This window comes from Mobula birostris, chromosome 17 (assembly GCF_030028105.1).
Source record: "Mobula birostris isolate sMobBir1 chromosome 17, sMobBir1.hap1, whole genome shotgun sequence".
NCBI classification, from domain to species: Eukaryota; Metazoa; Chordata; class Chondrichthyes; order Myliobatiformes; family Myliobatidae; genus Mobula; species Mobula birostris.
The window spans coordinates 14,516,654-14,531,276 of record NC_092386.1 but is presented as its reverse complement, the minus strand read 5'-3'; the positions used below and the strand labels follow the sequence as shown (position 1 = coordinate 14,531,276).

The 14,623-nt window shown below is 44.3% G+C and overlaps 2 protein-coding genes across 5 annotated transcripts in view; both read right to left on the bottom strand.

Moving 5' to 3' along the window:
- The window catches only part of LOC140211514 (uncharacterized), a 28,292-nt gene extending 27,122 nt beyond the window's left edge, over positions 1-1,170 (bottom strand). For 2 of the 4 annotated variants that reach the window (XR_011889500.1, XM_072281301.1), the window contains exon 1: positions 69-1,169. Coding sequence is in view for 2 of the 4 variants with exons in the window: in XM_072281301.1 (XP_072137402.1) it covers positions 69-492 (424 nt within the window). In the remaining 2 variants the exon portion in view is untranslated. Of the gene's footprint in view, positions 1-68 lie in introns of all 4 variants that reach the window. The other 2 variants (XR_011889498.1, XM_072281300.1) reach the window with 2 other exon arrangements.
- A 2,931-nt stretch (positions 1,171-4,101) lies between these two features.
- ankrd34bb (ankyrin repeat domain 34Bb) lies at positions 4,102-5,765 on the bottom strand. Its single transcript, XM_072281299.1, has one exon. It carries the CDS (start codon positions 5,763-5,765, stop codon positions 4,146-4,148), a length of 1,620 nt encoding a protein of 539 aa, XP_072137400.1. The 3' UTR covers positions 4,102-4,145.
- Positions 5,766-14,623: the final 8,858 nt, after the last annotated feature.

The window sequence follows — 14,623 nt, the reverse complement described above, 5'->3', positions numbered from 1 at the left end:
GGGGCGACCATGTATTTCGAGGCTGTTTTCTCTGGTCCTAAATAATATGAAGTTTTGTACGTTTTTACCTTGAAAGCGATGATCATCTTTGTAGTAAATTTCTTTATATTCCTTTACCAGATTAAACAACCTCATAATGGTTTCATCGTGAGAGAGGCATCTCCACGAACCACCGACATACTCGTCTACTTCAAACAAGTTCAAATGGTGATCAACGGCAGCGACGCGAAACTTGTCCTTCTGGAGAGGGACGAGCACGTCCAGCTCATTCAGTGCTTCCGCCTTGGTTCGGTCCGCGGTACTCCCCACCTGGATGAAGTAATTTGCAAACAGCTTGTCCCGGCCGTGGATGAACTCAAGAAGGTCTTTTATCGTGGACTGCAAAGCGTTTTTCACTTCGCGTTTGTCTGACTCTTTCCTGACGTTTCTTCGGTAATATTCTTGCAGAGGCCCCTCGAGTTGGTCCGTCCTCGCAAACACATTCAAGTCCATTTTTACCTCAGGGTATCCTGCACTGTATCTTGCTTTCTTTCGTGTTCTTTCAGTGCAGCGGTCTGAATTCACTGCACACGAGCAGAGCTGAACTTCCTGCCTTCTGATAACGTAGAAGGAAATATGATGATAAAGGAATTTTCCATTCTGTTGAGCAGTTTACTGCTTTGGCTCCCAAGACCATAAACAGAAAGGAAACACTTCTGTTTATGGTAGAGATAACTGAACTGAAAAGCAGGGAAGATTAATTAAACGTATTAAATTTTAAAATTGTACTTGAGTAATAAACCTAGTTCTGGACTTAATACTATAAAAAGGCTGTTTTTGCGTTAAGAAAGTCCGCCAGACGGGCGGAGGATATCTGAGTGTAAGTAAGCAGGCTGGACTCTTTCTGAAATAACAGGAAGTTGGGGGGGGGGAGGCGGTGAGCGGGCACAAATTGCTGAACAATGAAAGAGTTTGAAATTGTGAACACAGAAGAGTTTCCTCTTATGGAGATGCCCAGGGAATGAGCAGCGAAGAGTGAGGAGCACCGGCTGCCTTTGTGAATATAAGACAATAACATAACGAAGAGAGGCTGTAGTGGTCCGCCCGGCCGTTGGCGCCGGGTCCTGCATTCAATTAACATAGAACATAGAACAGTACAGCGCAGTACAGACCCTTCGGCCCACAATCTTGTGCCGACCTTTTCAACCATTCCGCACAGAGTAACCCCCCCCCCACGTAGCCCTCCATTTTTCTTTCATCCATGTGCATCTAAGAGTCTCTTAATGCCCCTAATGTGTCTGCACCTACCAACGCCCCCCCCACCCCCCGGCAGTGCGTTCCACACACCCGCACCTCCCAGTGCACGTCTGTCCACACAACGTTCATTTCACTTTTTCTTTACTTCGTCACGCCTCGCTGCTTGTAAACACGCAATGCGATGAATTACGGTATGTTTTGTGAATATGTTAGAACTGAGGAACAGCTTGACACCTACATTTGATTCTTGGTTATCTTCAATCTCTTCTGTATCGGAGAGTGGGTAATTTTGGTGTATCTTACCTGACAGAAAGGAAACCAAGCCCAATGACTTTTCATAAATGATCCAGTCATTTTACATTGGGAGCAGGGTGTGCGCTCTCCCAGCTGTGCCCAGACAAACACAATTTGACATACAACTGAGATTATCAGATGTAATAATCATAACTATTGTCTAGTACTGTTTTGAGAGTTTTGCTTTTTAAGAGGTTCTATTTATTGATTGATTTGCCACCCAGCTAACCAGGGTACAAGACTATCTGTCGCCTTTGAGAGAGACAGCGAGCGTCCTGATACACCTTAAGGAAATTTTCCTTCAAAGGGAAATTACTTCTAGTTTTTAAGTACAAATGCAAAAACTAACCACAAGCAAAAAAGTATGGAAAATATTTTAAAAACATGCAATGTTTAAAGTTTAAATCTTAACTTGATGTAGTTCAACACTTTCGAACCTCAGACCATACAAGTTCTGGTTACAGGAAAGGTATCAATAATATTGAGAGAGTACAGATAAAATTTACAAGGATGTTTCTGGGACTTGAGGGCCGGATGTATAGGGAAAGGTTGAACAGTTTGGAACTTTATTCCCTGGAACATAGGTGTTGATAGAGGTAGACAAAATTATGAGGGGCAGAGGTAGGATAAAGGCTAACTGAGTTTGCGTGAGAATGGAATTGGAGTGAAAGATGAAATGTTAAAAGGGAACATGAGGGAGGGCCTCTTCACTTAGGCGGGTGAGAGTTTGGAATGAGCTGCCAGCGGGTTTGATTTCAAAATTTAAGAGAAATTTGGGCAGGTACATGGATGGGAGGGGTTTGGAGGGCTAGGGTCCAGGGACAGCACGATGGGACTAGTACAGACTAGATAGGCCGAACGGCCTGTTTCGATGTTGCAGTGCCGTATGACCCTACGCATACAGAATGTGTAAATCTCACACTGAAGGAATTAAGATCACTGCCGTCAGCATGAAAGCTGGGAACCTTTCTGCGCTGATGGCCCCAGTAAATGACCCATTGTCAGTTTTATAAGGGATTCTGCCCCGTGCCGAACCGAAAGTTCGCGGAAACAATACCCCAGGGTCCCGTTTCGTACACACGATCCCACAGACTAGGGAGAATTGGTCAGAAGGTACATCGATTTGGCAACAAAAGCAAAACGGTACATTTTGTCATAAACGCGAGAGATTTTGCAGAAGCTGGAAATCCTAAGTAATATACACTCTTGGGTCTGGTCGGCCCGAATTGTCCACTCTTTATTCCAGTATATGGATGCTGCCTGACCTGCTGAGCTCCTCCAGCATTTTGTGTGTTGGTTGGAGGTTAAACTTTACCCAATGACATGCAAATACTTCGCAATGATTCCTTAAGGCTGTCATAGCCGGGGTGGGGGTGGGGAATGCGGTTTTAGTGGGGATAAGCTCCACTACCTATTAAATGCTCCCAATGGTGTGCGTCTCAAATAGCCTCTGACGACTGTCCAGTTCCTGGCCTTCACGTGTGACTTAGCTACTAACCCCGACGGAACCGTTTCCACTAACAGGAGAAGGGGCAAAGGCGGGTTACTGGCGCCTTAAAACGGGCCGCTGTGGGCAGACGGGGCTAACCAGCCATGGTTGTGCAACTCATCTAGAAAGAAAAGTCTGATCTCAAATCTCTGCTCTGTGTGGCTGTACCCACTCACGGGGGAGGCTTCAGGAGTAGACCCCGCGGAAAACTCTGGAGCTGGAGCCCCTGAGGCAGTCCTATACTGAGTTCAATGCTGACTGGCAACTTCCATGACGCCGCGAGTGCCAAACTGTATCAGTCTTTGCCGTTCCTTTGGATAGGTCATCTGCGTGGAGAGTGGGAGCTTGCTACACGGGCAACAACTTGCTCTCCACTTCGTCCGGTCCTGGCTTGCGTGTCAACAATTCAGACTGCTGGGACGCAACGTCCATATCAACTCTGACCATATTGGGGCCTCTGGACTTCGCAAAAGTCTTAATAATTAGAACATCACTATTTTGTTTTTACATCTTATTTCCTTTAACATTTCTTCAGTCTACTACAAATGTTTTTAAACTTCAATCACCTTTTCATTCTTCAATACAAATGTTTGTTGCAATAATTAATAAGACCAACGTTAAAACAATATGAAACCATATGCTGTTGGTTTATACAAGAGGCTCTGTATAAACCGCGGAATGTGAACAATGGGGAACATTCATTCAATCCCACAGAGAGACCCAACGGAACAGACAGCACAGAGTTGCCGCTTAAGTGCGAGTGTTGGTTCTTCTAACTTTGATTCAACCTCTGTTGCCTCTTCAGGTCTATCCGTTCAGAATGTGAAATTGGCCTTTTATTGATCTGACCTTTATAGTTATAGTCCATTTTCGAGGTATAATCTGCCTCGTTTTGAGAAATTCTGTAGCTGGAAATTGTTATTTACTGTTTGCCACATCTCCCAAACGGATGAGCGCTTGTGATTGACCATGCCCGCAGCACCAAACCTACAGAAAGTCGCTTCACGGGATTGATGAGTGGGAAACCTTGTTTTCTACTCTAACAGAAATACACAAGTGACTAATGCTTTCTTGCCCAACGGTAAGTCTCAAGTATCTTCTGTCGGCCTTTCCACCGAGAAAGACGTCACTGTCCAAAGATTTCCTCAAAGTTGGCCAGCTGCTTTATTTGCTCTACCTGGGCCGAGTGTCTCCTCAGCAGGACCTTTTTGCTTTTGATGCTTGTTGCTTTTTGACTGTTCGGAGCAGCTGGTATCCGAGGCTTTGCAGCATTGGATAGTGCCACCGCGCTTTTGTTACTGGTTCCAATATCAGGAACCGGACGCTGGGAATTAATCTTCAAGGGCGGGAGGTAGCCTGGCCTTGTTTGTGAAACATGGTCTAAAAGCAACGTCCCCGAGCCTCTCCTCTCCAGAATGCCAGCGTGTCTCTTGCCCGCAGTGCCCAGAGAACTAATTCGCAAATTGTCTAGGGAACTTCGGGAACTCGTGACTGCAGATAAAGGCGAAGAGAATATCTTCTTCCTCTCCGGAACTGGTTTGCCCTCGTCAGCCGGCATTTGCTTTAAACAGATTGTGAGTTGTGAGTCGGAATTGTAATGATCAATGCCCAGGTTTCTTCTCTCTACAATGTTTCGTAAACTAGAAACAGAAATTGAGGGTATTGAATCTGGATCTGTGTCCACAGGAACGGCGGGATTATGGCACAGGCCGGAGGGAAGAGATTGCGAGTGGATTTCTCCACAGGAGAACTTCCTTGGTGCTGCGAGAGCCGAAGCCTGATCTAAGGACCTTAACAAAGCTGCTGGGTCCTTCATCTCGATACTTTGGTGCCTGGTGAAGAGTCTCTTGGGTAAATTCAGGCCGTTGATTTTAAGAGAAAGGGCTTCTTCCACAGTCAGGCTACGCACATCTTCCGGGAAGGAGGATGTTTTATGCTGAGACAGGAGCGATGTGGACATGGTCAGCCACGGCTCAGAGTGCAGCCTTTGCAGTTGCGGAAGCCTGGCTCCCGGCGGCGGCTGGCATAAGCTCCTTGTGGGAGAAGCTGGCTCCAACGAGCCTTTGTCATTGCCGACGTGTACTGAGTCTTTGAAGGAGAAAATGTGCTGATCTTCAACTGCATTGTGTGCGGGGCGAGGTGGAGTCGTTTTCAGCTCAATTTCTGAGGGTGAGGTGCAAGGGCCTGGTGAAGTGTGATCATCATTATCTTTAGGAGGAACTACATTTAGATATTGCTTGGTCGTCTGCCTCCCAGAGGGTGACTTATCCTTGGTAATGATAATTACTTCCTTTCCTCTTGCCTTGCAGGTATCCAGCAGGACTTTAAGGGTGTCCTTATCGTCAGCATTTATGGCGTAGACCAGGGCGGAGCTGCCGGAGTGGTCTACCAGACTGGGGTCCGCCCCGCCTCTCAGCAGTAAGGTGACAATCTCAACGCCAGCCCGCTCCAGGCATGCGTGCATTAAGGCCGTCTTTCCCGACTTGTCTTGGATGTTGGGATCAGCATGATTTTCCAGAAGATATTTCACCATCCTTGCTTTGCTGATGCTCTGCTGGTCGACGTGTTTGGTTCTGCAGGCGATCATGAGTGGAGTTTCGCCTCGTTCGTTGCTTTCGTTAACATAAGCCCCACCCTCCAGTAACAGCCGGGTGAGGCGCAGTCTGCTCAGGTAGACAGCTTTCAATAGAGAGTTTCCATCTGTGTGGACTTCCATGGCTTTGTCCGCGGTCCAAGGGTCGCTCATAGACCAATGTTCTCCAGATCTGATACTCGATGGCTCTGTAATAATAAGAGGAAAAGTATTTCAACAAGACAGCTTTCTCAGATCACCTGGGGCAGTTCTTTACCGTTGAAAACCAGAAGTACTCACTGAGTATAAAATGAGAATAATAATATTAACACACACAAAATGCCAGAAAACTTAGCAGGCTGGGTAGCATGTGTGGAAAGGAATAATCAGTCCAATCAGGAATAAAAGTTGTAGTTTGATGGGCTGCAGTCATCAGGAGCAGTCACTTGTTCGGCTGAGGCAGCTTGAGTTTAAAAAGAGCTCAGGGCCTTCAGGCACAGGCCAATACAAAGAAGTGAGGTGTAAGTGGAGCGGCCATTGTTGGAATGGACAGTGTTAGACTGGACTGGCTTTGACTCAACAGACATGGGTGAGAATAGGCGGAGGAGCTAAGTAGGTTTCTAGTAAGTTTTTTCCTCTTTCTTTGTCTATTAGTACAGAGATAGTGCATTGAGATTGGGTCCAGGGTTAGTGGTATGTTCCTCGTGTGAGATGGAACTCTGAGTGACCTCAAGTCTCCCTGATAAATACAACTGCATGAAGTGCATCAAGCTGCTCCTTAGAGACTGTGTTAAGGAACTGGAGCTGCAGCTCATACAGGAGACTGAGGAGGTGATAGATAGGAGTTACAGGGAGGTAGACACCCCTAAATTGCTGGGTGACTGTCAGGAGAGGGAAAGGATATGACAGCCAGTGCAGAGTACCCCTGTGGCCATTCCCCTCAATAATAAGTATACCGTTTTGAATACTATTGCTGGGAGGAGAGGGCTACAAGGGGAATGCCACAGCGACTGGGTCCATAAAACCATGAGACATAGGAGCAGAATTAGGCCAACTGGCCCATTGAGTCTGCTCCACCATTCAATCATGGCTGACCCCTTTTTCCCCTCCTCAGCCCCACTCCTCATAACCTTTGATGCCATATCCAATTAAGAACCTATCAACCTCTGCCTTAAATACACTCAAAGACCTGGCCTCCACAGCTGCACATGGCAACGAATTCCACAAATTCACCACTCTTTGGCAAAAGAAATTTCTCCACATCTCTGTTTTGAAAGGGCGTCCCTCTATCTTGAGGCTGTGCCCTCTTGTCCTAGACTCTCTCACCATGGGAAACATCCTTTCCACGTCTGCTCTGTCTCGGCCTTTCAACATTAGAAAGGTTTCAATGAGATTCCCCCCTCATCCTTCCGAATTCCAGTGAGTACAGACCCAGAGCCATCAAACGTTCCTCGTATGATAACCCTTTCATTCCTGGAATCATCCTTGTGAACCTCCTCTGGATCCTCCCCAATGCCAGCATATCTTTTCTAAGATGAGAGGCCCAAAACTGCTCACCAGTGCCTTATAAAGCCTCAACGTCACATCCTTGCTTTTGTATTCTAGATCTCTTGAAATGAATGCTAACATGCCTTCCTCATCACCGACTCAACCTGCAGGTTATAACCTTTAGGGTGTTCTGCACAAAGACTCCCAAGTCCCTTTGCGTCTCAGATTTTTGGATTTTCTCCCCGTTTAGAAAATAGTCTACACATTTATTTCTCCTACCAAAGTGCATGACCATGCATTTTCCAACATTATATTTCATTTGCCACTTTTTTGTCTATTCTCCTAGTCTGTCTAAGTCCTTTTGCATCCTACCTATTTCCTCAATGCTACCTGCCCCTCCACCAATTTTCATATCATCTGCAAACTTGGCAACAAAGCCATCTATTCCATCATCTAAGTCATTTATATACAGCATAAAAAGAAGTGGTCCCAACTCTCACACCTGCAGAACACCACGAGTCACTGGCAGCCAGCCAGACAAGGATCCTTTTATTCCTACTTGCTGCCTCCTACCAATCAGCCAATGCTCTAACCATGTTAGTAACTTTCCTGTAATACCATGGGCTCTTAACTTGGTAAGCACTCATGTGTGGCACCTTGTCAAAGGCCTTCTGAAAGTCCAGATATACAACAACCACTGCATCCCCTTTATCTATCCTACTTGTAATCTCCTCATAGAATTCCAGCAGGTTCAATGGCATGATTTTCCCTGAAGGAAACCATGCTGACTTTGTACTATCTTGTCCTGTATCACCAAGTACTCCATCACCTCATCCTTAACAATTGACTCCAACATCTTCCGAACCACTGAGATCAGGCTAACTGGTCTATCATTTCCTCCCTGCTGCCTTCCTCCTTTCTTAAAGAGTGGAGTGACATTTGCAATTTTCCAGTCCCCTGGCATCATGCCAGAGTCCAATGATTTTTTTTGAAAGATCATTTCTCATACCTCCAGAATCTCTAACGTTACCTCCTTCAGAACCTTAAGGTGGAGTTCATCTGGTCTGGGTGACTTATATATCTTTAGGTCTTCCAGCTTTTTGAGCACCTTCTCTCTTATAATAGTAACTGCACTCACTTCTCTGCACTCACATACTACATCAGGCATATTGCTAGTGTCTTCCACAGTAAAGGCTGATGCAAAATTCTCATTTAGTTCATCGACCATCAACTTGTCCCCCGTTATTATTTCTCATGCCTCATTCTCCAGCGGTCCTATATCCACTTTCATTTCTCTTTTATTTTTAACATACTTGAAAAAAACTCTTACTATCCACTTTGATATTATTTGCTAGCTTGCTTTCATATTTCTTCTTTTCCCTTCTAATGATAGGTTCCCATTCCTCATCTTCCCACTAATTTTTGCTTTGTTGTATGTCCTTTCATTTGCTTTTACAATAGCTTTGATTTCTCTTGTCAGCCATGGTTGTACAGTACTATTTTACCATTTGAGTATTTCTTCATTTTTCGGAATACATGACATTTTTGGTCTCTGGCACTGAGTCTGGTTCTGTGGTTCGGAAGGGAAGGGGAGAGGGTAAAAGAGGAGTGCAGTATTGATAAGGGATTCCATAGTTAGAGGAACAGACAGGAGATTCTATGAATGTGACAGAGACACCCGAATGGTATGTTGCCTCCCAAGTACTAGGGACAGTTATGACTCAGATGGGGTCCACAGCATTATAGAGGCAGAGGGTGAAGAGCTGGAGCTCATGGTACATATTGGAGCCTATGGCATAAGTAGGAAAAAGGATGAGGCCCTGAAAAGAGAATAAGACCATAAGATAGAGGAGCAGAATTTGGCCCATCAAATCTGCTCTGCCATTTCATCATGGCTGATCCAATTTTCCTCTCAACCCAAATCTCCTGCCTTCTCCTTGTATCCCTTCATGCCCTGACCTGTCAAGAATATATCACCATCAGCCTTAAATATATATAAAGACTTGCCCTCCACAGCTGCCTGTGGCAAAGAATTCCACAGATTCACTGATCTCTGGCTAAAGAAATCCCTCCTCATCTCTGCTGTAAAAGGACACCCCTCTATTCTGAGTCTGTTCCCTGGTCTTCGACTCTCCCACCACAAGAAACATCCACTCTATCAAGGCCTTTCAGTGTTCGATAGGTTTCAATGAGGTCACCCCTCATTCTTCTGAATTACAGTGAATACAGGCCCAGAGCCATCAAACACTCCTCACCACAGACTCAACCTGGAAATTGTATTCCATCTGCAATTTCTTTGTCCATTCTTCTACTCTGTCTAAGCCCTTCTGTAGCCTCTCCATTTTCTCAAACTACCTTCCCTTCCACCTATCTACATATCATCTGCAAACTTTGCAACAAAGCCATCAATTCCATCATCCAAATCATTACCATATAATGTAAAAAGAATCGGTCCCAGCACAGACCCCTGTGGAACACCACTAGTCACCAGCAGCCAACCTGAAAAGGCTCTCCTTATTCCCACTCTTTGCCTTCTGCCAATCAGCCACTGCTTTATCCATGCTAGAATCTTCCCTGTAATACCATGGACTCATAGCTTGTTAAGCAGCCTCATGTGTAGCACCATGTCAAAGGCCTTCTGAAAATCCAAGTACACAACATCAACCGAATCTCCTTTGTCTATTCTGCTTGTTATTTTTTCAGGGTTCTGAAAGAGGTGGCTAAAGAGTTTGTGGAGGCATTACTATAATCTTTCAATAATCACTAGATTCTGGAATTGTTCCAGAGATTGGAAAATTGCAAATGTCACTCCACTTTTCAAGAAAGGAGAAAGACAGAGAAAAGGAAACTGTAAGTCGGTCAGACCTCAGTCGTTGGGAAGGTGTAGGATTCGATTATTAAGGATGAGGTCTCTGGGTACTTGGAGGCACATGATAAAATAGGCTGTAGTCAGCATGGTTATTCAAGGAAAAATCCTGCCTGACAAATCTGTTGGAATTCTTTGAAGAAATAACGAGCAGGATAGACAAAGGAAAATCAGTTGATGGTGGGTACTTGGATTTTCAGAAGACCTTTGACAAGGTGCCACACATGAGGCAACAATGAAAGTACAAAATAAAAGAGGCGTAAAGTGACTTGGGGATGATTGTGCAGGATTCCCTAAAGGTTAACTTGCAGGTTGAGTCTGCGGTGAGGAAGGTAAATGCAATGTTAGCATTCATTTCAAGAGGACGAGAATATAAAAGCAAGGATGTAATGCTGAGAATTTATAAAGCACTGGTCAGACCTCACTTGGAGTATTTTGAGCAGGTTTGGGCTCCTTATCTTAGAAAGGATGTGCTGAAACTGGAGAGGGTTCAGAGGAGGTTCACAAAAATGATTTCAGGTATGAATGGCTTATCATATCAGGAGTGTTTGATGGCTCTGGACCTGTATTCACTGCAATTCAGAAGAATGAGGGGTAACTCATTGAAACCTATCGAACAGTGAAAGGCCTTGATAGAGTGGATGTGGAGGGAATGTTTCCTACTGTGGGAGAGTCTGAGACCAGAAGACACAACCTCAGAATAGAAGGATGTCCTTTTAGAACAGAGATGAGGAAGAATTTCTTTAGCCAGAGATTAATGAATCTGTGGAATTAGTTACCACAGGCAGCTGTGGAGGCCAACTCTGTATGTGTATTTAAGGAAGAGGTTGATAGATTGGTCAGGACATGGAGGGATATGGGGAGAAGGCAGGAGATTGGAGCTGAGAGGAAAAATTGATCAGCCATGATGAAATGGTGGAGCAGACCTGATAGTACAAATGGCCGAATTCTGCTCCTATATCTTATAGTCTTATGGTCCTATAACATGATAGAATTCACCCTGCTGTTCTTGAGGGAAAAACTGAAGTCAGATGTATCAATATTACAGTCTAGTAAATGGAATTACAGAGTCATGAGAGTGGAGCTGGCCAAAATTGATTGGAAGGAGATATTACCAGGGATCATGGCAGAACAACAATGCCTGGAGTTTCAGGGAGCAATTTGGAAGGCACAGCATAGATACATCCCAAAGATGAAGAAGTATTCTGAAGAGAGAGTCAGGCAATTCTGGCTGACAAGAGAAGTCAAAGTCATGAAAAAAGCAGAAGAGAAGACATATAATATTGCAAAAATTAATGGAAAGGTAGAGGATTGGGGAGCTTTTAGAAACTAACAAAAGGCAATAAAAAGCCATAAAGAGAGAACAGATGAAATATGAAAGTGAGCTATCCAATAATATAAAAAAGGATACCAAAAGTTTTTTCAGATATATGAAGAGTTAAAGAGAAGCAAAAGTGGATATCAGATTGCTGGAAAATGATGCTGGAGAGGTAGAAATAGGGGATGAAAAAATAGTGGACAAACTTAATAAGTATTTTGCATCAGTCTTCACTGTGGAAGACACTAGTAGTTTGCCAGAAATTCAAGAGTGTCAGGGGACAGAAGGAAGTGCGGTTGAAGAGATTGTGGAGGCATTGGTAATGACCTTTCAAGAATCACTAGATTCTGAAATGGTTCTGAACTGGAACATTGCAAATATCATTCATCTCTTTGACATGGAGGGAAGTAGAAGAAAAGGAATTATAGGCCAGTTAGCCTGACTTCAGTGGTTGGGAAGATGTTGAAGTCCATTATTTGGGATGAGATTTCGGGCTACTTGGAGGCACATTATAAAATAGGCTGAACTCAGCATGGTTCCCTGTTGAAGATTGCCTGATTAGCAGGAAACAAAGAGTGGGATTTTCTGGTTAGTTGCCTGTGACTAGTACCGTCCTGCAGGGGTTGGTGTTGGGACCACTTCTTTTCATGTTATATATCAATAGTTTAGATGACTATTGATGGCTTTGTGGCCAAATTTGTGGACGATACAATGATTGGTGGAAGGATAGGTAGTACTGAGGAAGCAGGGAGTTGGCAGAAGGACCTAGATTGGAAGAATGGGCAGGGAAGTAGCAGATGGAGTATGATGTAGGGAAGTGTATGTTCTTGCACTATGGCAGAAGGAATAAAGGTGTAGACTATTTTATAAATGGGGAGGAAATTCAAAAATCAGAAGTGTGAAGGAAGTTGGGAGTTCTCGTGCTGGACTCCCTAAAGGTGAGCTTGTATGTCGAGTCGGTGGTAAGGAAGGCAAATTCAATGTTAGCATCCATTTCAAGAGGACTAGAATATAAAGGCAAGAATGTAATGCTGAGGTTTTGTAAGACATTGATCTGACCGCACTTGGAGTATTGTGAGGAGGTTTGGGCCTCTCACCTAAGAGAAGGTGGGCTGGCATTGGATAGCAGTCCAGAGGAGATTGTGAGGAATGTTTCTGGGAATGAATGGGTTAATGTATGAGGGATGTTTGATGGCTCTGGCCATATACTCGCTGGAGTTTAGAAGAATGGGGGGGGGGATCTCATTGAAACTAATGCAAATATTGAAAGGCTTAAATAGAGTGGAAGTGGAGAGAATATTTCATATATTGGGTAAATCCAGGTCAAGAGGGCACAGCCTCAGAATAGAGGACGTCCATTTAGAACAGAGATGAGGAGTGTTGACAAAAAAAGAATTACAATCAGTGAACAGAATGGAGACAGTCGTTTTGTGAAATTGTCCTTGTAGCCACCATTTTGTGAACTGTGATGAAGTGATTTTTGCTCTGGGATAACTTAGTCAGAGCAATTGAACGTAGACACAAGTAGTTTCTGCTAATGACCTGCTAAACTTAAGACCATGCTCAGGTAAGAACCTGTATATTGTGAAAAATGGCAGGTTTGCAGAAATACCTCGTCATCTGGTCCCACTGTCCGGCTGACCCAGTTTGACAGGTTGAACCAATTAGAGTTGAATAAAAGGTTAAAAGGTTCAAAGGTTAATTTTATTGTCAAAGTAACTCTGATATTTGTCTACTCCAGATAGCCATTAAATATAGAAAGACCATGGGTGTTGTTGAAAGAAAAGACATCAACTTACACCCCGCCCCCCCCGCAGCATGAAAAAGAAAAGAAACAAAACTTACAGGCCCCAAAAATCTGCCCCTCAACTGCAGCAAAAAAAACCCAGCAACAATAACAAAACCCGACCCCGTCACTCTCAGGAAAGAACAGTGGCAATAGCACCAAGCTCCCAACTCCCCCCACACAAACAAAAAATTAACAGATCACCCACCCACCAATCACCAATAAGAAAGGAAAAATAGAAAAACTGAAGGAAACCAATGTAAAGTACAGTCCAATAATCAGATAAATCTCCGAATACCGGAAACTTTATCATCTGCAAATGAGGAGAGCAGCTGCACGAACTCAGTCATTCCGTAAAGGGTAACCGTCGACCCAGGACTTAATGCGCCAGTCCGGGGCCTCTGCATTCACCTCGATGCTTTGAGATGGAATCATTCATGACCCTGCACCTCTTCCCTGGTCTTTTCCATGAGTCACCTTTTGTTCTCCTGTCCTCTTTAGCTCTCCGTCTCCGATCTCCAGGAGCCAGCTCTCCGGACACAGCACAGCGCCGGACCCTTCGAATTCCAAGCTGTGTGTCGCAGCCTTCAACCATTTCCATAACACGCACAAGACAAGAAGAACAAGCGGAAGGCAGAGGAGAAATGAAATGATTGGAAAGATTTGCTATCTGAAAGATGTCACCCGAGAAATCATTGTTCGCTGGAGCCTTCGTGACCGGAATAAAAAGGAAATCAAGTTGAAGGCAAATGCCATAAAACAACACTGCTTGTCGCTCTGGCTACATCCAGTGGGAATCTGACACAAGTCAGTCAGATGACGTCGAGCCAATGAGACTGACACATCATAGATTGACTCGTTGAGGACAAGTATAATAATAGAGGATTCGGGGGTCTGAGGCAGTGACAATTCTGCGGAGACCAACCATTGCAGATGTGGACAATCCCACATCAGACACGTGGAAATCACATCAAGGGATGCTTGGCCAGTAAAGTCTCTTCTTCCTGCCCATTACCTTTTCCCTTCTTTAACTGTTCATGAGAAGTCAGAGAAACCTAGTTGGTATGCACACAGGTACTCAGTTGTGAAAATTCCTGTGCTTGTGAACTGAGCCAATAAAGGTACTTGTCAGTAAATACTGGTTCTCTCTGTGCCTAATTGATCATTATTACTAAGGGGTCACAGGAGGAATTTCTTTAGATAGAGGGTAGCAAATCTGGAATTCGTTGCTACAGACGGATGTGAGGGCCAAATCATTCGGTCTATTTAAAGTGGAGGTTGATAGCTTCCTGATTAGTAAGGGCGTTAAAGGCCATGGGGAGATGGCAGGACAATGGAGCTGAGAGGGATAAAAGATCAGCCTTAATGCAATGGTGGAGCAGATTTGATGGGCTGAATGGCCTAGCTCTGCTCCAATATTTACTGGTCTTAAGGTAAAAGATATACCCAGCCCCGGATAAACCGCTCTGCTTGTAATTTATGCATAGTTATTTTCTAGAAATTGTTGGTTTAAGTTAATTTAAAGCTGATTTGTTTCACTAAATAATGAAATCTTTAGTATAGATAACAGAATT

Coding starts and splice junctions, on each gene's coding strand:
- ankrd34bb (XM_072281299.1), bottom strand. CDS start 5,765: ATGAGCGACCCTTGGACCGCGGACAAAGCCATGGAAGTCCACACAGAT.